This window comes from Rhododendron vialii, chromosome 4a (assembly GCF_030253575.1).
Source record: "Rhododendron vialii isolate Sample 1 chromosome 4a, ASM3025357v1".
Lineage (NCBI taxonomy): Eukaryota > Viridiplantae > Streptophyta > Magnoliopsida > Ericales > Ericaceae > Rhododendron > Rhododendron vialii.
In genome coordinates, this window is record NC_080560.1 from 39,281,354 (window position 1) to 39,306,116 (window position 24,763).

Consider the following 24,763-nt stretch of genomic DNA (forward strand, 5'->3'; position numbering starts at 1 on the left):
CACCACAAACACAAACACAAAAAATTCACACCTATCAATTATAACCACAAACGCCACCTAAATTCCGAATCAACCACAACACGAAAGAAGAAAACGCACCGGACCCGTTTCGGGTATCTCCACACCGCTAGCCTCAGATCCGCCGACATCACCGCCGCCGCCGTGGTCCACCCCCTCCTCAGCCTCGAAACAGATGGAGGAGACGGCGTCCAAAACGGCGTCAGGGAGGGGGAGATTTCGTGAGAGGAGGTTGAGTGCACAGATCAGTGTCTTCGTCTTCTCCAACAAGTAGTGGTCGGAACCGACGTCTTCGAGCTCCAGGGAGCCGCCTCCCCGTGGCGGGCCCTCCGTCTGAGTCGCCATGGCGGGAAAAGACCGTTACGGTTTCAGAATTTTCGAAAGAGATTATTAACGGTATTTACGTGTATATATAGATATAGATATATAGATACAACTAAAAATTGTGGTCTTTCTGTTTTCTCTCTCCGGAAACCCTTCCTCTCTCTCTGGGTTCGCTATTTGGGCTTTTTTCCCTCTTCGTGTGGGAGTACAAAGCAATACTTATGATTTGTGGCGAAATTGCGGGTAAGCCCCTCTCTATGTTTCTAATGACGGCGTGCACCCTGTGTGTGGAAAACTCCATTTTGCCCCTTTCTGAATCCACTTATTTATTCTTTATTTAACCTCATATTTCTCGATCAACTCTTCTATAACCACAAATATTTGCACATATGTACTCATATTTACATACGGATCCGCACTCACTACACAACTAGTCTATGTGGGACCTACATATAAAGGTAAGCATGTGTGTATTTTATTTTGTGTAATGAGTTTATAGTTGTAGAGTTTTTTGTTTCTTAATATATACTCTGTTTCAACTTTCAAGCTCTAATGTTGGCACCATCAGCCACAACTCCTTCAACCCCTCCCAAGCACAACATTTTCGCATGCGCCTTTGGCACCACAACACTGTCACAATTTTAGCCCACGCTAGAAACATTACTACATAATCTTCTGGCAAAGGGATACAGTTGGTCACGTGAAAGAAACCTATAAGTGGCCCAAGCAAGAGGCAACTCATGGGGGTGTCGTTGCCAAGGCTACAAGCTGCCTTGGTGGAATATGGACCTTGTTGTGTCAAGCGAGCTACTTTGATGACACATTAGTGTTCCCGCATGGCAAGTGAGTTGATCGGTGAGATCCTTTAGTAGGTTGCACTAAAGAGCGATCGACTAGGGGACAAACTAGGAACCGCGGCCACCACCTCCTCCAACTTTGCCACTACCATTCTCGTCAAAACTAACCCATTCCCATCTCTCAGGGAAAATCCCCCCCGCCCCCCTCCCATTTTTTACCCCTCCACGAGAGATAGACTTGTTCTTAAATACACATCTAAATTGACTACACTTGTTCTAACTAACCTTCAAACGCAGATGAATTGCAATCGAACCCCAAATGAACTAAGTATCTTCTTAGGAATGCTTTTTTTGTTGGGGGACATAACTCAATATAGTGGATTTTATTTCAAAAAATCTCGAGGATGATTAGACTTCATATAAACATGGAGAAGGAAGGGCAAAGATTGGGAAAAGAGGAGGACGAAGAGGTGTGGGGAAAAGAGGAGGAAGAAGAGGTGCAGACATAAATTTTCCGTTTTGTTGCCTCAAATGTCTAAACTACCCTTACAAGAATTCTTTTGTCCTTTGAGTCAACAAATAATGAATAGCGTAATAAGCACTAACAAAACGTTAATTCTTTCTTTCGAAAGCAAAAATTAGTCGTTGAAACAAGTACCAGTTTTTTCTTCTAGTTCATCACAAGAAAGTTACCTAACAAGCTCTAGCCGAATAAGTTTGCAAGCCCATAAACTACAAACTACAGAGCTGCAATGTCCCCAAGGACAAACTATGGCTCAAGATGACACACACTTTGAAATTTCAACTCCAATAGGAAGTTAACCAATCACCCAACCACCTCCAACCGAGGAAAATCTCCCCCTGAATGGTGATTGATCGTCTTCTCTTGGCATCACAAGTAATCTTCAGGCTGTGCCGAATCATAAGCGGTCCAGAGTGTGAGCTTCTTCATGATATTGCCCTTTGATGACTTTAAGCTGGCCAATTTTGATCTTACAATCTCTGCAAAGCTCGGTTGATTGGTTCTTGGAAATACTGAAGGGATATAAAGATGGCTTCCTGTATGCCAAAAGATCAGTTTTATTAAAAGACACTGAGAGACGAGTTGATAAAATGGCATATTGACAAGTGAGATTGATCAGTGTACCTCCGTTCGAATCGTTCTACTTCCTTGATTCGGACAAGTGTTCAAGTATGAATCAAATATCTCTTGCGCATTTTTCCCCTGGTAAACAAAACAAAGATAAAAGTGTAAAAATTGCAGTTTATGAGGTCTCTTTTGGGTTTCTTTTTTGCAGCTTCCTGTTATATTGGCACAACTAGCAAGTTCGAGTCGCCAACAATGAAAGCAATATTCAACCATCCAATCCACAACATAAGATGACTTGGAGAGATCTGAGTGAGGGAGAGAAAGAATCACTTCAACAACTAAAAAGCAAGTTGACGATTAAATGTCTAATAAATTCACAACACACAATTACCTTTAACTTATTGTCTTCTTCTATGCTCTCTTCCAATCCAGCAAGCCCACCGAAGGCAATTAATAAGTGCCTACAGATCATGCCAAAATGCTTTAGCTGGACTTAATCATGATGCACACAAAAACCGTATTCCACTTTAGAGAGAAAAGTTAATCTGCTTAACACAATACGGGATGAAAGATGTACAACTAGGTGTTGCACTAAGAAACCTCATCAGAGGGAAATATCATGCATCCGGAGACTATATCTCAAAAGCCAAGAAAATTAATGTCCAGACACTCTCAAACATACCTGAAAGAAGGTAGTGCAAGTTCTGAAGACTTCAGAAATTGACCGTGCTCTGAGGTACCAATCAGATGATCATAGCCTCCCTGTAAAGTCGTGTATTACAGTTTGAGTGAAGAAGCCCCAGCATGAAGTTAGGAGAGCAAATAACACATCGCTTTTTCAAAGAACATTACTTCAGGAAAATGCAGATACCTTATACGGGCTCTCCCGTAATACTGAACTGATACTGGATGCATACCGCACTTTATAACCCCAGTATGTTCCCACTTCTTCCCTAGGCTTGGAAGAAGAGACAACCTGGCGTGGTAAATCTACAAAATTTAATACATAGAAGTGAACTTCATGAGTACAACCCAATCTTGGAATTCGAATCGAGCCTTTTTTTTTTAGAAGGTCGTGCATGATCAATAATCACTTGAATAGAAGAAAAATAAGCTTCAGAAGTTTTAAGATTACTATTGTATGAACAAATCATAAATTTAAATACAGAAGTACCATAATTAGGCTTAAATGGATTTAAACTATAAACGACAGAATTAAGTAACTTGCATGCATCATACACATTTACGATGAGTCCGTACTTTGTTCTTACAAAGTACATTATGCAACCCACAGTTCATAAGGGGAAAAGACAAAAGAAGAAAATTCAACTCCATTCAGATCCAAATATGAGGCCAAAGAGGCCAACAGGTAACCACCCAACTGTCCTATGATTTTTAGCACCAGAAAGGTTTAGCCATTTTGGGGCCAACAGATGAAATTGAAACCTTAACAATGAAAATTACCTCTATACACCCACAAAAAAACAAGAAGAATAAGGACAAGAAAACAAACATAATTCTATTCATTACCTGCATCCACATTGCGATTGGTTCCCATAGCTACAGTTACTCTTACTCCAGGTTCAAGTACTTTATCAATCAAAACATTCTGCACAATGGCATGCAACCATAAATTACCCCTCTTAAGTGCACGATTAGTACTTTCACAAGCAGAAAAGCATAATATCCATGCCTCTATATCTACCTTAACCACATGAATCAATAAAAGATAAAAAAGAACTTGAGTATGCCTTTTCCTTCCACTCTACCATTGACAACAATATACTCAATTTCCTCGAGTTTAACTTGAAAGAAATGAGAAACCAGTAAGAAGCAAATAATGATGAGGTATAGCAGAAAAGGCCATTCCAAAATCTGAAACTGCCAATTTTTTGTAAAATTTACTGCAGTCACCTCTCACTTCATATGGACATAAGACAATGTTCTTATACTCCAAAATGAACTAGGCATGAAACACACATTAATGTAATATAATCTATAACCGAGAAATGGAAGCTATCAATGGTACCAACTAAATGAAAAGAAGGGCTCAGCAAATTTGTTATCATAAAACCATACTTTACTGAGGCCAACATCAACAAGTGTTCCTGCAGAGTTTGGCACTTGCTCCTTAAGGGTGATGCCTACAAAATGGAGGCGAATATAAAAGAGCGAGTCAGTTATTATTAAGGGGAATCCACACACGTCATTAAGTATGTAAAGATATAACCAAAAGAACGCATCACATACTGAACCCACAAAAGGAAAGCATCAAACCCAAATTCTCTCTAGTCTAAAAGCAATGACAAAATAGATGATTCACACTCTCCCCAGACCTAATGTACATCAAATACTAATCCACGATAATCTGCATCTTAAGGTCAAAATCACCAAAGGCACTTGTCCATCAACTAGCAAAATCGATTATAATGAACATAAACCGACAATGTTAAGAAGAAAATTACCTTCACGATATGCAGCCCATTCATGCTTGCGTAAATGATGTGGAGCATCAAGTGGGGGCAGAAGACCCTGCAAAAATATGAGTTGTGAGAAACTTATGGGTTTCTGGGAACTACCAAGGAAGAATAGAAAATAAATACTGGTCATACATAACAAAAACAAGAATGAAATCCGCACCACAAAGCGCAAGCTTTTATGCATTGAAAATAGACTTTTCCTCAAATACTGTGGTGTCTCAAGATACTGCAAGATCCTTATAAGAAAAGCTGCACCACTTTCATTATCATCCGAATTGACATCTCTTGTGCTAGCATTTGAATAATTCACTGAACCACTCTTGTTGTCAAATACCACCACCTGCTAATATAAATAGTTAAACTCTCGTTTGATGAAGCAAAGTTCCTTCGTATTCATATGCTAGTCAACAAATATGTAAACCTCTAATCAGCATCCAGTATATTATCAAGTGGACTTATACAGGACATCTATTCCTCTTTTTACACAAAAACAACCAATTTATCTCAAATCCACACTGAAATTTAGACTGCGTACCATCACAAAATATCATTTTGATCAAACATGGAACTAAACAACAAATTCATAAGAAACAACCCACCAACAGTACAACAAGAAAATGAATATTACACTGATGTTTATACCTCGTCAATTCGGAAAATGGTTGCGGCTCGTGCAATTTGACCAGCCAACTGAGAACACAAAATACGAAAACAAGGAGATATCAATACAACCCTCCAATTGTTTTCTTGCTCTTTTTTATAAGCTCCCTAAGCTGAGTCAATCTGTTTGCTCGCCTTCTGCTTTTAGCTTTCCAGCTAAAAAGTAAAAACAACTTGAAAATTTTGGAAAACAATATGATTGTTAAAAAGTTCCATTGAAAAGACATTTGCGTTTAAATATTCAGCTTTATAGTACTACTACTAGCCTCATTTGAGACAAGATTTCTATTTCTCCAGAAAATGATCAACTATTTCGGCAGCAAAACTCAAATCTCTGATCTTTCTAGTAATAGCATCTTCAGCGCTAGCTAACTCTCTCTTTTTTTCACATAAACTCAAAATATGAGTCAAACAAACCGCCCCGAAGCCAACTCCACTCCTTGACCCAAACCTATATCAAAGTGAATTTACAATCTTTACTCAAAAGTAAAGAAGACTCCTATTCTTACTCAAATTTTATAAGGCTACTTCGTGCCCTCTCAAATTTAAGGAGACTCAAATCCTTATTTCAAATTTTAGAAGGTTATTTTGTGCATCTCAAATTCATAACTGTGCCATTAATAAAGCTTTTAGAAATGCGTTTGTTCATTAGAGCGATTCATTTCGAATGGAGGTTTTACTCAAATACACTAGGAAGTACGAATATAGCGAAGAGAGAGAGAGGAATACTCGAGTGGCAAGTTCGAGAGACTGAGCGTTGTCGACGATAGAACCGGGCACAGCGACACTGACTGTGGGTATCACCGACGCCCTCGGCTCGGCGGCGGCGGAGGCGCCTTTCTCATTCCCTTGGTGTTTCTTCTTCTTCTTCTTCCTCTTCTCCTGCTTTGTCTGATGTGAATCATCGCCATTGACGAGCTCTAAAACCTCGCTTTCTTCTGCATTCGACGCTTCCACTGCTTCTGACTCGTCCCTCTTCTTCTTCTTCCCCATTTTTCGGCGTATCTTCACAATCGCGCCTCGTATAACCTTTCTCAAAGTCGTTTAGACCCTGTTTGGTACCTATGGAAAAGAAAAGGAAAATGGACAATTTTCCTCTTCTTGTTTGGTTTGAAAGGAAAAAGAGAATAAAATAATAAACAAAGGTAAATTTTCCTCTGAACTCGGCTCAAATTTTCGATTTCTTTTCCTTCTTTTCTTTTCCATAGGTACCAAACAAACTCTTAGTTTAGGTTGTTCCAATCACGTGTGCTTTGGTTGGGAGTTTTAGAGCTCATTTGGATGGTAATAAAGGAGAAGAAATGAAAATGGCAGGGTTTCTCACCAAATCTCACCAAAAGTGGTGAGAAAGGGTGAGAAACAAAATGAAGCAATAAGCATTCATTATTCCTCCTCCTTTATCACTCTTTTTCATTTGTTTTAGCAATCTCATTAAAGAATAGTGTTCTCCTTTCTTTTCTTTTCTTTTCTCACGATTTCTCTTAATCTAAACGGGTTGTTTGGATATGTGTTGGAACTTGAAGAAAATGGGAGAAAAGAAAATGGGAGAAAATGAGAGGAAAACAAACAGGTAATATATTGTGCACACATTTCTACTTAGCAAAATAAAAATCCTAGACATTTCTATTTTCACTCCTCCTCTCCAAACAAAACAATGGGAGGAAGTTTCTGCAGTTCAAAATAAATAATGGGAGAGAGAATTTTTAATTTTCCCTTTCTTTCTCTTCTTTTCCACGAGTTCCAAACAAGGCATTAGGCTTCCTTTTTCATTTTTTTTTGTTTCACGGTTAGGGTGTTGGGTATGTCGGGTAGGTTACATGCACCTTAACTAATCTCCTTCTCGATCCGGTCAAAGGCAGACTTTCCATCTCAGAACTAAAGAATTCACAAAAAGTTACTTTCTTATAGAGTGTAACCCCAAGAATCAAATCATGGTCAATTGTGTAAGGAACAAACCTACTAACCAACCGGACTAACCCTTGAGACTGGCTTTGTGTTTGGATATTGTGGAACCGACAAGGAAAAGAAGGAAAATTGGGAGGGAGAATTTTCTTTTCTTTTCTTTTCTTTTCTTTTTGATGTATAGGGAATTGATCAGCTTACGCGCACTCATATTATGTATAAGGCTCCATTTACTTTGTTGAAAATGTTGCGGGAAAAGTCTATTCTCAAAGTCTATTCTCAAGAAACAATGAAGTGAAGTAGGAAAAGAAACTGGAGTACTTGTTTTGTTTTGTTTGTTTCCCAGACGGAGATGGAGATGGTGTAGATCTTCAGAATGGCACGTTTACCAATAAATATAGTATAAGGCAAATGCACCACTTGTTTGTTGTTTAAAGGATCAGGCTTCATCACCTCAAAACAAAGCACTCCCTCTCAAATATCAAGTCAAGATCACCCATACCAGAATTAATTTGACTCAACATTTTCACCTTCTTGGTATTCTCCATCCCTGGGGTTTGCACTTCTACAACCCTGGTTACCATTTCCGGGTTTTCACTTCTCTCTACGATGAACATTTGATGTACGTATTTGAACTCCAGAGAAAATTACCGAATCGGCGAAGCACTCACTGTCAGCTTCAAAAGCACTGCGGTTGGGTAGTAAGGGAAGATGTAGGGGGATAAAGACTAATTTCTCATATAAAAGAATTACATCAATAAAAAGCCGTAAAATTTTTACATTTAAGGTAGTCCTAGGGATCAAGTTTACAAGGAGGATCTCTATTTATGGTGTCAAAGTCCAAGAAAATAATAGATGTGTTATCCTTTGTACGCTGTGTTCTGGCCTCATTCAACAAAAAATTAGCTATCGTTTCCGCTGGATTCTCTGTATCTGGGGCATGTCTCTCCCTAGCCTGTGCGGTTTAAGATACAGAAATAAGTTGGGACAACTTGTCAAGAACCCTCCAGACAAAATTCAGTAGAAAAAAGAAAATCATGAACCTATTGATTCTATACCTGTTGGACAAGCTGAATTGCCTTCTTTAAGTTAACAACATCCCAAAAGCCATCACTGCATCCACAGTCACATTGCCAACATGTAAAAGAAACAGTTAATTCCAACTCAAGGTATTTCCAAGTTAAAAGAAGAGGAATTCTTCAACAAAAAGTAGAGAAACTATCTACAGGCAGATTGGTTAACAAAATTCGAGATTTGAATCCCTGACTCAAAAAATGGATGTATTTTACTGAATGATCAGCAAAATACTAGAACAATAAAGATACTAGGGTTGTGTATGAATCAACCATTTGCGAAGGGAAAGGCAAAAAGTAGAAGGAAGTGATTAGAAGAGCTAATAAAAGAGCATGTGTTCCCTGTTCTAGTCTTTTCCCTTGGTAAACCCATCCCCAAATCCTTAATCCAAAAACTATGTAAAGCTGTGGTTGGATCACGGTTCATGGATTTGTGGAGGTATTTATGAAGGGGAATGAAAGCATACAAGAAAAGATAAGAAGATAACGAAGTGAAATCCCTCGGAAAGTCCCTTCACAAATCCACTATCCTACATGGCTAAACTATAACCAAGATAGATCACCTTGCTAAAAGAGCAAAGCCCCTGCTTGCTTGGTGTATGCACACAACTGGACTTATATAAGGGTCTGAGCTGAACCGAGCATCCTGCTGTTTCAAGAATTTGTCTCCAAGCATCCGACCCAGATTTAAACCTGGATGAGACAAAGCAGGCAAACAGGAAAAAAACAAAAACAAAAAAGAGTTAACTTATTATTAATACTCAGAATGGTAAATGATCGATTTCAGAAAGCAAAGTTTGCATACCACATAACCGCGTCTCCCCATCTTTCAAAGGTTCTCCTATTTCTTGCATACGAAGTCTTTCGGAGTTACTGGTTATTCGGTGGTCTTCTGTCATCTTAATCTGCTTTCCATCAATACTGCCCCAACAGGATCATTTACCCACTTGTAAAGACAGGGTACAAGGTTATGTGAAATAGCAATATTCCAATTTGTGAAAGCCATTAACTCCATGGGCTTACTCAGATAATCTAAAAATCCATAACAATAAAGGTAACGTAATGGCAGAGCTCAATAATTGACAATGCCCACGTGATAGGCGACTAGCAGAATCTACATTTACTTTTGAAAAACGAAATCTGACAAATTCTCCCTCAAAGGAACAACATTTTTTCAAACATGATGTTTCTTGCAAATTACTTGTCTAATTTTTCAAATATCTGTTAACTATACACATCCACAAACATAGCGAGTGCAAGAATACCATTTAAAGTGTGTAGTAACCTATGCCTAAAAGTTGGATGAGCAGGAAGCAAGGACATGAAGAGTTTGGGGTAACCAAAATTCTTAATGGACTTACTCCAAGAACAACAGAATGCATAACATTCAGAATTTAATACCATGCAGGTAAAGGTTCCAAGTGCAAGTCACCACAATTAACAATTATATATCAAATGATAAGACGAACACATACTTCATTACACAAGCCGAGTCTCCAACATTTGCACATTGCGCAAAGAAATCTCCAAGACCATCAGCCCAAGCAAGAAGCACTGTTGCGGTACAACCCTGAAAGATTATGATTATTATGACCACAACAAAGTATAACAGCATCAGACACCCTCATCATAGTTGAGAAAAACCGATACAATACTCCAATTCTATAACGACAACCAATATAGAGAAGAATTTGACAATTTGCTGTGAGTATAAATACCACCGCTCAATTGCAAAAGACGTTCCTATGGTTGAACATTAGAAAACAACAAAGTGTCAACAATCAAACTAAGGAAAACCAGAAAAAAATATGATGTACATCGATGTCACATCCATCGAACCAGTATTCGTTTATGTTTCCTCTTTCAGATAGATTTAGACATCTAATAAATCCCTGAAGCATTCCACGCATCCCAAACATAATTATGTACACAAAGTGAGTGGTGTGACTTGATCTGTGTTGTCATACGACTCATACCATCATCCATAGCTTTTACAATTCTCATAAACTTTCCTCCTATTAGATGGTTATGAAACAATTTGTTGACCCTACATAGGAATAAAACGATAGTATAGAGAATTTGGTCAAGATCTACTTATAAGAGAGCATATTGAGCCCACCTTATTCCACGATTTCAAAAGAGCAGTTACTAATAAGCAAATCATGTCACTACTAAAGTGCCAGCATCTCTATTATTCTTGATCCTGTAACTAATTAAATTTGGTAGACATCATGTATGCTTTTGTGGACAGTATATTTTAGTAGAAATATAGAATCTTCAATGAGATTAAAAGAACTGTATAGCAAACCAAAGATCAATTAAAAGAACAAAACAAATTGACTACAAGGAACAAAAAAAACTGTGCTCCACTTTACTAGTACTAGGATATAATTCAAAAAAAACAGACAATAAAAAAAAACTGAACAAAATGGAGAAGTATAGCAAGTTAGCAAAGCAGATAAAAAGCAGAGGCAATGGAGAAGTATAGCAATGACAGGGTAAAAACCTCATAGTGGTGGTTCATGCATGCTTCCGTCTGCAAAAATGCATCCCTAAGGACATCTGAAGCATCACATTGAGATAAAACCCTCTCCTTCCGGAATGAATCTGACAAGATACTAGTCACCATCTCAGGCAGTATCCTAGAGATAAATTGTCAAATGTAACAAGTACATAAGAAGTAATTGCTTCACCCGTGCACAATAACAATAGTAAGAATGACAACAACAAAGATAAAGCACAAGAGCAAAATCCAAGAGTAAAAACTGGAAGGATACTAAACTTGGAGGGGGCAGAGTATCCGAAAACAGACACGCAGTAGGAAAGCTTGAAAAAAATATTGGGTGCAACTCAAATGCCATCCTCACAACATCAACATTGATCAGGATGCACATATATTTAAGAAACACTCCGTTATGTTTGATGATGATCCATAAGAACAAGAAAAGAAAAAGAAAAGAAAACAGAGAACAACTAGGTACCACTTTTGGAGCCAATATCAGGTAATCTATATAAGAACTCCCCAAGCTGGATTAGAACTATTTACACTTTAAACTGGTTGATGAAAGTAAATACGATGATCATTTGAATTTCAAGAGCGATCTCCACAAAATACAAGAGGATTCACCCGCCCCATGGAAAATCAAACTCTATTGATTAGATGTGAAACACTAACTTGCTTGCAGATGTGGCAGCGCCTGCTCCACCATGCCCATCACATATACCAAACAGTCCAAACTGCACGTCAGCATTGCGCAAGATTAGCTCTTTTGGAAGATTTCCAAAACTGTCAAGAAAAAGTCCAAACGTATATATCCAAAACCTGCTCAGCCCCAGGCAGAGGCCACCGATAATAGCACACATCTTCCATAGGCAGCTTCTTTCCGCCCCGACGCACAGCCATAGGATCGGATGCCAGGCCAACTCCAAAAGGGATCAAGCACTCAGATTGAGATAAAATCTTAACCTACAAAAATGACGGGAGGATAACAAAAATAGAAAATTAATGGAATTTTACTTTAAAAAAGACAAGAACAATGGATGTGCATAATTATTGCTTAGTCGGACCGTTTCAAGCACAGTCCTATATACATGTTGGGCAGGTTATATACAAAGAAACAAACAGATACATGGGAGTTTGTAGATGCAGAGATCATATTCCCATCCGAAATCCAAAAAGCTAAGTATTCCTGATTTACAAAATAGAAGCACGTAATTTCAACTTCACATTTTTAGATCAGCCTCTAATATTCAGTAGCATATATAGATTAGAGACCCATTTTATTATACAAAAACATACTTTAATCGAACGCTTGAAGAGGTATTCAGAAAACCATAATTCACAAACCCAAACTCCAGACAATTTAACAAGGACCGGAGGAATACAGATACAGCAGGAATGTTGAGCACACAATAATGTTATGTAGTAAATAGTAATGCATATACAAAGGTCCGTGGGGTATATGTCGCAGGAGAAACTAAAATTTGGTGCCTGGACATGGATTTAAGGTCAAACTTAGCACATAACTTACTTCTTCCCGTCCAAGAAATAGTTCAAGTACTTTGAAATATTATGTTTTCCCTAAGAAGAATGAATCTCAATATTCGACTCAGGTCAGGCATGCCCCAAGGATCCACAGTGTTGTAACCTGAATACATCATACGTGTTTGAAGCAAACCATTACAAAAATAAAAATAAAACTACTCGTACTTCTTACACTGTATACCTGACGTTCAAATTCTTTTTTACCATGGATACCTTAACGAAGTATCAAACATGTATCATGAGTATCCAAAGTGTATACCTAATAAGGAAGATATAATATGCATAAACTCCTATATCTGTGTCTCAATATCATTAGAATCTTGCTCCATTCCAAATAGTGCAACATCAGTTAGCAGTGAAGCAGGTTAACCCGAAACCAAGAGAACTCACGCTCTGCCAAGCAAATTTGATACACTCATACACCTAGCCTTACCATAAAGATAGACTCCTTACCCAATGTAACCCAGAGAAGTAGGATAAAAATCAATTTATCTGAAATTGTCAACCTTAACCCAAATACACATGTATAATTATAATGCGATGTAAATGCAGATTGACTTACGAGTATTTTCGTGCTTGTACCAAGAGTTACTATGTCGCCATTAGCTAGCTCAGTGGGATGACCCCAATGTCTACTTTCAGAATCCTGTTGGTGGATTGCCTGTGAATTCAAGAGTGTTCCATTTAAGCTGCCCATGTCCACCACCTCCCATTTCAACTTCTGAAATCAATATATGAGTTAGTACATATAAGTAATGCCACATCATGCAAAATTTAAAGTTCTTTCAGCTTGCAAATCACATTACATTTAGATTCCAGTTTATCAGCGCATGCTTCCCTGAAACCTCTGAATCCTTCAGTAATAGATCACTTGGAGCAACCCTTCCAAGAGTCAGTGGAAGGTTTGAAGTGCTTGTGGACTGTATGGAACAACGGAGCCCACGAGAAAGACCAGAGAGTACCTCAAGGGTGAGGGTACTTCCTGCATGTCCTGCACTACTAATAGAAAGATATGATAACATGTTTTACATCTTCAGCCAATCAGAAAGATATGAAACGTTAGACTGTTAAATGTAAGTTCTAAGAGACATTACACTCATCTACAGTACCTTTGGGTAAAAACTCTCTCAGGCTATCACTGCCTGGATAAAATTGCACATCATGACCTAACTCTTCATCTCTGACATACTTCTGCTCATCAATAACACGTTGAGTCACCAAAGGACGCCTAAGCGTCTGACCAATTAAAATATCTTCCGAATGGTCGGGAACTACATCTAACACAAAGCTACCACCTGGAAGCAGTACGGGATAAGTTTCTTATTTTGTTGGTGACAACAAAAGAAGCAAGGTACATAACAAACTAATTTGAAGAAATACAATTGGAATGAAAAAGATAACAAGATAAAACTTCATACTCTGAGTCAGCTGTGGAGCTACAGGTGGAAGTCGTTGTTTACGACTGACTCCATGTGTTTGGGATGAGTTAGCAAAATCACTAATTTGATGTTGGACAAAATTCAAATCCTCTGAGACAAGAGGTCTCTCTATGTCATCAACCTACAAAAGAAGTCAGTAATAACAGCACAAAACTGACTAAGAAAAAAGGTGAATAAGTAAAAAGCCTGAAGAAAATGCCCAAGCCAGTGCAATGCTACTAGATTTGAAAATGCAAAAGGTAAAAATGAATTGGGAGGCATACAAGACCGTCCAGTTTTAGTAGCTCAAAATAAAACCCAGGTACGTCATTTCCATGCAGCACATAAAAGGAAAACACAATATGACAGAGGCGACAACATTTCTATGCACACTATTGCAACACGAGAGGCTCTTCACCTTGGGCTTGGAATGGAAAACGCAATACGAATACAAACTGCAAAAACTTTCATATCATGCTCTTATTAACTTTGGCTTGCCCAGCAGATAAGGAATATCATCTTAACGCGCTAAGAAGTGTATGTAAAGCAAAGCTATAACAAACATGAACATTGACACGCATGAATTGAGTCATTGGACTTGTGTTATCCATTAAGAAGTGTATGTAAAGGAATATCCATTGTTCCCCCGTACATTTAAAGCCTATGACTGGGTGAATCACAACCACCTCCCCTAAGATTTTTAATAATCCAAGGCCCAAGGGATTTTTAATAATCCAAGGCCCAAGGGACCTCCATGTGGTTTCTGAAAGCTGCTGACATTCTTTCCACTTCAATTGTTGGTAGCTGATTACCTCAACCGTACTGTACCATTATAGTACGTTTAAACTCCTTTGAATTTGTCAATTCAGTAAGCTCTGACTAAAAAAATATCCATCTCCATCTTCAGCTGCCTCTCAAACGTTGCTTGAAAGCTATCTCAAATCCCGTGGCATCGACAACAAGGCAGCATCATAAATAGGGAAGGATTCAATCCAGCCCCCTACGGCTAACTTCTAACGAACGATTCCGAGACTGCAGGGTATCTAGATTCTGCCCTGATAAGCCTCTGACTTAGGTAGTAGAGGGCTTGTTCCTTGCCAAGGCATCTATCCGCTGCGTCAATAGTGACTAGGTTTTGGTATTCCTTCTTGAGCTTCTATTTGTTCCGTTAAAGGAGATTCGAGAAAAGATGGAATAGGAAGACGTGTTTTGAACAAACAAGATACGGGTTCGTTTTACCGGGATTTTGGCATCAAAGACCTTGGAGCATTTTGCAGGCACTTTTTGCTCTTAATTGAGTCAAGAAACACAGATGTCATCTCCTCATTTTCAGAAATATTAATTTTACCCAGATTCAGCTTACCTAAACATTTTAGAAACCCAATAACATTTCTACACCAACAACCAAACTGCCAAGATTGATAGACCTCCATAGCCACCCCATGTGGCCACACGCCTGCTATCAAGTCCTAAGTCTCTTCTCTAACTAACCACCATCTCCTTCACCTACTACCACCAAAACAAACCATCTCGACACCAATCACCTTCGGCATCTCCTCATCTTGACAAAATTTGACATCAATGTGAACAATAGAATAGGCAACAAGCTCTCCAATACCATGTAGGGAAAAGTCTGACAAAGAGACCAACATCATCTTGGAAAACACAGGAAAGGTCCTTAGAATTGTCAAAGACTGATAACCTAGGAGGAGGTCAGTGCCACTTAAATAGTCGTATGTTGTCAAACAAATTGTAAGGCAAAGTTCCCATGTTGAAGCTCCAGTATCAATGCAAGAAACCACCTCATACTGTTTGTGATCAAATTAAATAGATCAATTGCCTTCTCATCTGCAAAGATCAGGACCGATGGACAAGCAGCTAGGGTAGTCGACTCGAACCTTAAAAAAAATAATTCAGGTATGTTAATGTTCTTAATTGTCTCTAAATCAGATAACGACTGATGGAGGAAGAAGTCTAACCAGAAACCTCAAAGTCAGTTGGGACGAGCTTTGAAGCCATGTCTACTTAAAAAGAATAGTTCGAAACTTGAACCCACTGCTTGCCCAATAGATGAGGAATTGCTAATTAATCGCATTTTTTTTACAAAAGAAGTCAGTAAAGCTAGCGTAATTACAAGGGAATGTTGGGTTTATGCCAAGAATGTTAAACTTTTCCTAAGCCTTAGGAGGAAGAAACTGACACCTTAAAGTTTGATACCAGCTTGCAAAAAAATCTTCACTCAACTTTTACATGATCTAAGCATTCCATCAAGGAAAATAAACAATATAATTTTCAAATTTTGTGTTTCTATGTGTATCGCCATAATTTGGGCTGCTAAACAAACCAAGTAACTCAAGTTTGAACTCTTGTTCACTCGTTAAAGGGTCATTCAATATCGGTTCGTTACATAAAAAATCAAACTTGAACATTTTACTGAAGCTCGTTGAAGTTTTAAACCAAGCTCAAACAAGTTACGACTCGGCTCGCTCGGCTTGTAATGTATAAAAAACTCAATCTACTCAAGATTGGCTCGTGTTCGGCTCGATAAAGTTTGTTTTATATAGGCTTGCCTCGTAAACAAGCTAAGCTTGAACAAAATCGTTGAGAAGCACGGTGGAGCATGATCAACCACCTGCTTGGCTCATTTGGTTCTTTTATCACCCCTAGCCATAATGCACCAGATCAAACCAGAAAAAGACGCGCAATTAGACATGATAGGGACATCAACGAGCACGTAAATGCATATAACGTAAGTTCGAGCATCAAGCACGCATGAATTACATTCCCAAATCATCAAAATCTCGACTATTCGGAGCAAAATAAACAACGGTAGAAACCAAACGTTGACATCCAAGCACAATCATTTGAATACTACAACAAACAAGCTCGAAACCCTAGGATCAAACGGGAATGGAGAACGAGCACGGCTGAAAAAGAATGTGTAGGATCGAGAATATAGATACAGGCATAGAGAGAGGGAATAAGAATAGGAAATGGGGGAGGGAGTTTATTATTACCGGAGACTTGATGGTGCGGGTGCGAGAGGAGCGAGAGAGGTGGAATAATCGCCATGGCTTGCAGGCAAGGAGGATGAGGAGGAGGATCAGAAGCAGCATAAGGAGGCCAACTACGACGACGACAATGCTTGTCTCTACCATCATCATCGCCTTCACCATCGGTAATCCGTCTGATGAGAGAGAGAGAGAGAGAGAGAGAGAGAGAGAGGGTCCTGTCCGCTGAAGAATAGCGAGGAGGACGCGCTTTGAAATGGTCGCATATAGCATGATCCGTTTGTCAATTTTTTGGTCTTTAAAAGAAAACTTTCGTAATTAAGGATGGGTTATGCATAGGCTGCAAACGAGCCAAGTCGAATTTTTTTGGGCTCAAGTTCTAAACGAAGTAAAAATTTGAGCTCAAGTTCGGCTAGAGGCTTGAGCTGAGCCCTTAACGAATTGAGTTTAGTTATTTACTAAACGAGCATCTTTATCGAGCTGAGCCTCCTTTAACGAGTCAAGCTTTTATCAAACCTCGACTCGTTTATCCGAAAACTCAAGCTTGAGCTCGCGAGCTGCTCGGTTCATTTACAACCTCTTCTTCCTAAATTGTTTACTGGAGTATCTGCTAATTTTCGGTATTATTCTTGTGTAGTTTTTTAGATTAATTAGTGGATTTTCTATAGACCGAAATTGGAAAAAATCTATATAACACGATACTAAAAATAAAAATGAGAGTTCTTTAGAAAAATCGTCCTTAGCAAACTATTTTGCTTTTGCTCTTAAATTTTAAAAAAAATTGGACTTCACTCCTTGCGACATATGACTAGGGCTGCAAACAAGACGAGCCGAACTTTATAGTATTCGATTTCCGCTAGTTCATTAAACGAGCTGAAAACTCGAGCTCGAACTCGGCCCTTAGCGAACTAAGCCGAGATTTTTGAGTGTTGAACTCGGCTGATTTAGTAAACGAGCCTAAAACTCGATCTCGAAGTTGACTCAATTACTAAACAAGCTGAGGCGAGCCACAAGGTGCTCGCAAGTTGAGCAGCCACGATCAAAGTATTTTTCTCAAATTAAGTGCAGGATATTGCTATTGGTAACGATTTGATGTAGCCCCCCGATAAAAGTTTGACGTTGAGCCGATACCTCTTACATAGAACTGCTCACGTTTTCTCATTAGGTTGTCACAAATTGTTTGCAAATTTTTTTTAATTAGAAACCACCAGAAGGGGGCAAAGTTTCAATTATATTCCTTTACAGCCCCTTTGGCTACCTAGGTGAGAAAAGAAAAGAAATGGATGTGGCATCCTTTATTAGTGAGAGAAAAGAAAAGAAATGAATGTGGTTTCTTACCATCTTGTTTGGATTGACAAAATAAAGGAGAGAAAAGAAAAGAGGATATCATGTATATTTTTACCAAAATAACCTTTCTTTTTCCATACTCCAGAACATTGGTAAAACTCAAGCTAGGGTTATGTGCACCATTTTGATGAAGATGACAAAGAAGAAGACCCAAATCCAAGTACAAACCAGACCCAGATTTTAAAACTATTGAAGAAGACGAAGAAGATTTGACCAAAACCAGATGATGTTGCCGACAGGCGAGGAAGAGGAAACCCCACCGACAGACGCACGAAGAATATGAAGAAGACTGTGGGGTCAAAATTAGCAATCGGTTCCTTTCTCATGGAATCTCGCCACAATTGGTGAGAAAAAGATATGGGCATCATAAGGGGTTTCTCATTCTCTCCATTTCTCACCCTCTCTCGTCATTTTAATCATCCAAACATGCAATAAAATCACTTCTCCTTCCATTTCTTTTCCTTTCTCTCAAAATCTCTCAATCCAAACAAGTTGTTAGTTTTGAGGCAATGGAAGTACCATGTTAACACAAAAACCAAGCTAAAGGGTATTTTTGGAAATTTAAACACTTTTCAACTTAAAGACTTTGAGTCAATAAAATTAATAGTAGAATTTCCATAATGAACAAACAAATTGAGACGGATAGAATAACAAAGTGTCCTGTCATGAGGTGATAGACTGATGATGTTTGCCTCATCATTCCTTTGAGGTTATAGATTCAACATGAGATAATCTAAAAGTCATTTACATTCAGCTTTCATGTAAGGAATTAGAGCATCCACAGTAGACTAATTAAAATTGGATAATCAAAAGTTGCCACATCATCTTTTGATTATCCATTTAAAGGGTTGCTAAAGTTAGCAATGTAGATATCCACAATGGCATAATCAACACTGAATAATCGAAACTTGTCACATCACATTTTTAACCTGTAAAAATCTACAATTGTCAATAAAACAATTTTTTTTAAATAGTTTTCAAAATAATAAAAATAGGTTATTCGAAATACAAAATAATTTTTTGAAAACTTTTATTTTGAAAAAACACTTTTCCGAAAACGTTTGAAAAAAAACAATTTTTAATAAAAAAACAATTTTTGAAAAACAGTTTAACTGTTTTCAAAAAAAAAAAACTTTTTTAAAAAATGTTTTTCTTAGAAACATTGTTGAGAGAGAGGGAGAAAAGGTTTTGGTTATTGGCAAAAGATTACTAGTTTTGATTATCTAAGGGCCAAAATTTGATGAGTTGTTAAGATTGATTATGCCACTGTGAGCACTTTTTTTAGAGAACATTGCTAACTTTAACAACTTTATGGTTTTGGTTATTCCACTGTGGATGCTCTTATGTCTAGTTTTTCTAAATCCATAGGTAAAATTGTAAAAAGCAGTTCTATTTTGAACCCAGTAACCAGAATTAGCCAACATCAGAGTAGTTCCTTATCAATGGACAGCCAACCGGACATAACACGAACACAGTTACAGATACGAATCTAATTAATATTCTTTTGATGGTGTGTCCTTCCAAATTTCTTGTTTGGTGAAGAACTAAATTCAGGAGTCAAGTCATTGCTGAGATTAGGACAATGGAATTAAAAATCATTGCACTGTGTCCGATAACCAGTTAAATAACAGCAGTGCTACAGTCACCGACCGGCCACCAACCGCGTGTAGGGTTCCCTCCGGGCCCCGCACGAATAATCCGAGCCGCTCAATAATTTAAAAAAAAAAAACCGAGTGGGCTTCATGAGAAATAAGCTCAATCCGATGTGTGTACGTGCTCGTTCCAAACTTTCATTTTTGAACGGCTCGGATCATCTAATTTTGGAACAGCTCGGATCGAGCACATACATACATCGGATTGAGCTTATTTCACATGCAGCCCACTCAATATTTTTTTTAAATTATTGAGCGGCTGGGATCATTCGTGCGGGGCCCGGAGTGGACCTGACACAGGATCGGTGGCCAGTCACCAACCCTCCCGATCGGTGACTGTAGTGTTTTCGGTTAAATAATGCATTGTAATAGTAGTACAATCATTTCAACATGGAATCATTTGTGTGCAGACTTTTGTATCTCATTGTAGGCCCGGATGCACATCAGGCAATTTTATTGATTCTTTTCAATTAGATGTTGATTTTGTCACTTCTTTTTTTGTTAACATCATTCTTCTGTAAATATATTTTTGGTATAAAAAGGTACAAAAATACACTTGCAGGGGAGTAGCGTTAACAAAAAAAGAAGTGACAAAATCATCTCCCTTTCAATTTTATTGTAAAAGAGAAGAGATTTGATTGAGAGAGGGATCGAGTACATGAATCACATGTACCAAAACGATTTATAGTTTAGGTACTCTATACGGCTCTAGCACGAAGAGATTTGATTGAGAGAGGGATCGAGTACATGAATCACATGTACCAAAACGATTTATAGTTTAGGTACTCTATACGGCTCTAGCGCGAAGAGATTTGATTGAGAGAGGGATCGAGTACATGAATCACATGTACCAAAACGATTTATAGTTTAGGTACTCTATACGGCTCTAGCGCGGGAGCGCACTACAGCGTCCCCATATCCCATGTAAGTGATGGCACTCACGTGGCATTATTGGTATGTGCATAATGCACATATATCTTTTAGGCTCCGTTTGGATGCATCCATCAGAAGAGGGATTATTTTTCACCCCTTTATAAGACCTGGGGCCCACGCTTTGGCCCCGTTTGGGAGCCACAAACTTAGGGGTTTTCGCGAACACTGTTCTTGGCTAATACCCGAGAAGAGGGGATCGACGGTATTAATTTTGGCTAGGGTTTGAGGTCCCCATAATTTATCCCCCACAATCCCCTTTGAAACTGGACGATTCCACCCCTTCTTATCCCCCTTCTTTCACCCCTAGCTTCCCTTTTTTGCCGCCCACCATTTCTGGTTTCATTTCAAGAGCAGTGGTGATTTGGTGAATGCAATCAAATTTAGCCTCGATTAACTCAGGTATGAGGTTCGATTAACCGATATAATGTTGTGTGATGCGTTTTTTTGTTGATTTTCGAGTATAATGATGTGTGGGTTTTTCTTGTACCTGAGATTTTGTGTTCTCCATGGAATGGGTCTGAACATGTTCCGATTGAAACCCTTGTCTGGACCAGTTTTTATGAAACCCTTTTCTCTCTTTCTCCATTGTTCTGATTGAACCCAGAAGCATTGGATCACAATAAAATTATCATGTTACTAGAAATTGAAAGGTTGGTTTTGATAGTGAACACAAAAAGATAACAATCAAAAGACGAAAGAATTGAAACGTGGGAGTTTGAAGAGTTGTTACATGAACTTAGCTAAATACATAGCAGCTGCATATTTATCATACATAACTCGAATGTAAACATCATCTAATATCTAAATCTAGAGCAACGAAAAAGCATCCGCGAAAAAGATCCAACTAAATTTAACCTTCTCAAACTCAGTACTAGGGCAATGGTAACGGACGGAAATTCTCTTATGCGAAATCAAAAACGCGTGAAGTTTGCTCTGATGCTGCCAATGAACGGACAATCCACACCAATGGAAAAGCTCCATTCAAGGCGATTGCCTGATATTTCCAATTCATGCGGCAAGCTATGCCGTGGATCATTTTGCGTTAATAATTCCTTCTACGTGTGAAAACTCCAACTTTGAAGTCTTCAGGCATTGTAGGTACTATTGAGGCTAATAATCATGGGATCAATGATAACCAAACCCACAAATTTGAAAGCCACCGGAGGTACAAGAAAAGTGGCAATGTTCTGAACTCCCCAGTGTAGGGATTCCATATGAAAATAGGCCTTTGATAAACAGCCAAGGATATCAAAACCATCACTAGTAGTAGTTGTACCCAAACTGCCATAACTATTACTTCCGCTTCATAGAACGCCAAGTTTGATGCTTTTGCTTAGCCTGAAATAATTGATCCAAGTTTAGCAAATAAAAAGTGGGCCAAGTAGACGGGCCTGAAGTAACTATCATCGTGTGGAGTTCACATCCTTGTTTCTTGATCGAATTGAGGTTGTTTCTGGCAATTTTCGAGTGAACAAAAAAATAAAAAGGCGCAATGGCTTGCATACACACCTGAAGCCCACAGAGATTGGGATGGGAGACTCTGGACTATAACATAGATGTTAACAGCGGGTAGTTCCACACCACGACCTCTATTGGGTGACCTAATTCCCTAATGATCTTGCACTTGTCGGTAGGAACCCAAGCGATTAGCATCTCTTACGAAATGTCCAACGAAACTTAGAAATCTGAACAGAACGAAAAATTTTAGCGTAGCCCAGTACACTTGAACATAGCTGACTCAACCTCAGAATAGCCTTCTGAGTGTTTTTAAACTTAGCTACGACAAGTATGCGGCATGCATCTGTTCCTTATAAACTTGCATAGGTAATAATCATAAAGGATCTCAATGAATATAAAAGGTCACCAATCCATCTACCCAACTAGTCACAACACATACCTTAAAGATCAAAGGGCATGTCCAATGAAAATTTTAAAGTGCTGCATCAAATCGAATAAATGTCTACATTCAAAAGTTCAAAGGATACGGTGTTTTCTTGCTCACTAAACCAATATGATTCTTCAGCCAGACTTTCAGATAGTAGAAATAGTGGACATTTACAATGGTCAACATACAAAATCTGTAATTAATTGAGGTCATTTCGAACATGACTAACACAATAAGCCTGCGTCCCTCTCTGCTCATGCCATGAATTAACAGGCCAGACTACCAAAGGTGCTCCATCCATTCAATTCCGTAACTTCATTTCAGAACCCTACTGCATTGCCAGAGCTTGGTTTTCCTCCTACCCTTTTTTGGCTTAGAACAAACAGCATATAACACACCAAACGCATTGGTGAAGCTTAACGGAAGGGTAGGAAAATGGAGCTGGGTGGACATGTAAACACGCTAGTATGTCTGCAAAAAGTTTTAGTTTGCTTTAACATAGATTGCTTGTGACATCTTACAACTGACTAAATATCTCAAGCAATTACCATTTTGACAAACCTTAAGTTCCACACAAGATAAAACAAACCAACTTCTATCCCAATATCATGAAATTACCAGAATACACGGATTGCTTGCACTCAACTACACACTACCAAGTCCACCAAAAAACATAAATGCACCGCATAACAAATCACAATGCTATCGTTCTAAACAAGTTCTATTGGGGAATTGACTCGCATGCTTCTCCTCTTAAGTCCTAACCAGCACTAACTATATTATAACAATGGAGTCAACATTGAGACCAAATGGAAGATTAATATTCATCAAAAAACTAATGCATTGAGCTCAATGAAAGACAAAACCATATTGAGATTGCAAATCCTAGACAAAAATATCTAGAGGTTTGTCAAGACCTGTAGCGGGAGGAAATCAACGTGTAAGAAAGGTTAATAAAACGCCACATCGCAAGTATAAACATTATGGAGTAGGATTTGTGGCAATTGATCCATGATTTTATGAACTGAATTTGTGGTACCCCTACATATGCTTCGTCAAGACTCTAAATTTTTGTTCCTAACGAGTGCAACGATAACAAGATCCAGAACCTTGAGCCAAAAAACAAAACCACCGTCCACCTCCTTTCTTTACACATGCACAATGTGGTCATCAGCACGTACATCCAAAGACAAACAAATACAATTCACTCACTAAACAACGTGCTTTGTAGTTGAAACAACTCTTAAGACCTACAAAACAGATCTCTTCCAACCATTTTCACAACCTAATTGATTTAAGAAAAAACAAAAGCACATTCAGTGCGTAAAACACAATGGAAAGAACACAAAATCGTTGCAAGGGTATGGTCAGTCCGCACATAGCAAGATATGAGTTTTAAAATCGGCCATACCACCCAATGCAAAAGGCTCCAGCTTAAAATAAGCTTTTACAGAGGTACTTTTTTGTAGACTACCGTAGCACAAGGCAGAGAGGACCGTAACGGAGCTAAATTGTCAGTACAAAAGAATTAAAGGCAATGAATCATCAACAGTCACAACTCTAACATTTCATCCAATTTTAGTACCTAGACGTGCCTGAACAAAAGTATACTGCGTTTTCTAACATCACACCAAAAGTGCAATTGCCTTCAGTCCTTCTGTGTGTACTTAACTAGTAAATAGCACAATATGATTGTGAGTACCCTAACTTAATCCTATGTAACACAAAACCAAACCAAAACGTGCTTATAACTTAAAAGAATCGTAGCATCAACCCCAACGAGTTGTTGTCCTGGGGGTCAAGGCCTGAGCCTTTAGGGTTCAATCCCTCCTAAGGCCGCATGTTCAAAACGCTATCAAATCCTTTGGGGCTAGTCCATACGGAGTAATTGCTCCAGCTTTAATTGGGCTCCCCACAAGTGGGCGGTGGGACTCGGCCCCAGGATTAGTTGAGGTGCGCGTAAGCACACCTGAGTTATCAAAAAAAAAAAAAAGGAATCCTAGCGTCATACTATTACTAAAAGCTTAAAACATGTATCCAAATTTCTCGACCTAACACAGACATGATGATAATATAAACACATAAATAGAAATTCATGAAGCAAATAGGCGTCAATGGAACCACAAGG

At 38.6% G+C, this 24,763-nt stretch overlaps 2 protein-coding genes across 2 annotated transcripts; both read right to left on the bottom strand.

Annotated features, from left to right (window-relative positions):
- Nucleotides 1-1,719: 1,719 nt before the first annotated feature.
- On the bottom strand, nucleotides 1,720-6,448 carry LOC131321632 (uncharacterized). Its single transcript, XM_058352516.1, has 11 exons — nucleotides 6,099-6,448; nucleotides 5,352-5,399; nucleotides 4,870-5,049; nucleotides 4,695-4,761; nucleotides 4,309-4,373; nucleotides 3,760-3,838; nucleotides 3,101-3,219; nucleotides 2,912-2,991; nucleotides 2,621-2,690; nucleotides 2,287-2,364; nucleotides 1,720-2,198 (listed from the first exon to the last, which is right to left on the bottom strand). Exons 1-11 carry the CDS (start codon nucleotides 6,360-6,362, stop codon nucleotides 2,133-2,135), a joined length of 1,116 nt encoding a protein of 371 aa, XP_058208499.1. The 5' UTR covers nucleotides 6,363-6,448; the 3' UTR covers nucleotides 1,720-2,132.
- A 1,537-nt stretch (nucleotides 6,449-7,985) lies between these two features.
- On the bottom strand, nucleotides 7,986-17,092 carry LOC131321633 (protein phosphatase 2C 70). Its single transcript, XM_058352517.1, has 13 exons — nucleotides 16,825-17,092; nucleotides 13,808-13,949; nucleotides 13,499-13,684; nucleotides 13,196-13,380; nucleotides 12,952-13,110; nucleotides 11,667-11,810; nucleotides 11,520-11,581; nucleotides 10,851-10,986; nucleotides 9,820-9,914; nucleotides 9,150-9,265; nucleotides 8,908-9,037; nucleotides 8,330-8,384; nucleotides 7,986-8,226 (listed from the first exon to the last, which is right to left on the bottom strand). The coding sequence occupies exons 1-13, from the start codon at nucleotides 17,089-17,091 to the stop codon at nucleotides 8,065-8,067; spliced, it is 1,839 nt and encodes a 612-aa protein (XP_058208500.1). The 5' UTR covers nucleotide 17,092; the 3' UTR covers nucleotides 7,986-8,064.
- Between the last annotated feature and the right edge of the window lie 7,671 nt (nucleotides 17,093-24,763).

What these genes read in the sequence shown, in the direction of transcription:
- LOC131321632 (XM_058352516.1), bottom strand. Translation starts at nt 6,362, where the DNA reads ATGGGGAAGAAGAAGAAGAGGGACGAGTCAGAAGCAGTGGAAGCGTCG. An exon ending in ATAAAAGCTTGCGCTTTGTG is followed by an intron (nt 4,762 to 4,869) that starts GTGCGGATTTCA and finishes ATATTTTTGCAG; the next exon opens with GGTCTTCTGCCCCCACTTGA. An exon ending in ATGGGCTGCATATCGTGAAG is followed by an intron (nt 4,374 to 4,694) that starts GTAATTTTCTTC and finishes TCCATTTTGTAG; the next exon opens with GCATCACCCTTAAGGAGCAA.
- LOC131321633 (XM_058352517.1), bottom strand. Translation starts at nt 17,091, where the DNA reads ATGCTATATGCGACCATTTCAAAGCGCGTCCTCCTCGCTATTCTTCAG. An exon ending in TGGGGAGACGCGGTTATGTG is followed by an intron (nt 9,038 to 9,149) that starts GTATGCAAACTT and finishes TGTCTCATCCAG; the next exon opens with GTTTAAATCTGGGTCGGATG. An exon ending in CAATTCAGCTTGTCCAACAG is followed by an intron (nt 8,227 to 8,329) that starts GTATAGAATCAA and finishes TAAACCGCACAG; the next exon opens with GCTAGGGAGAGACATGCCCC.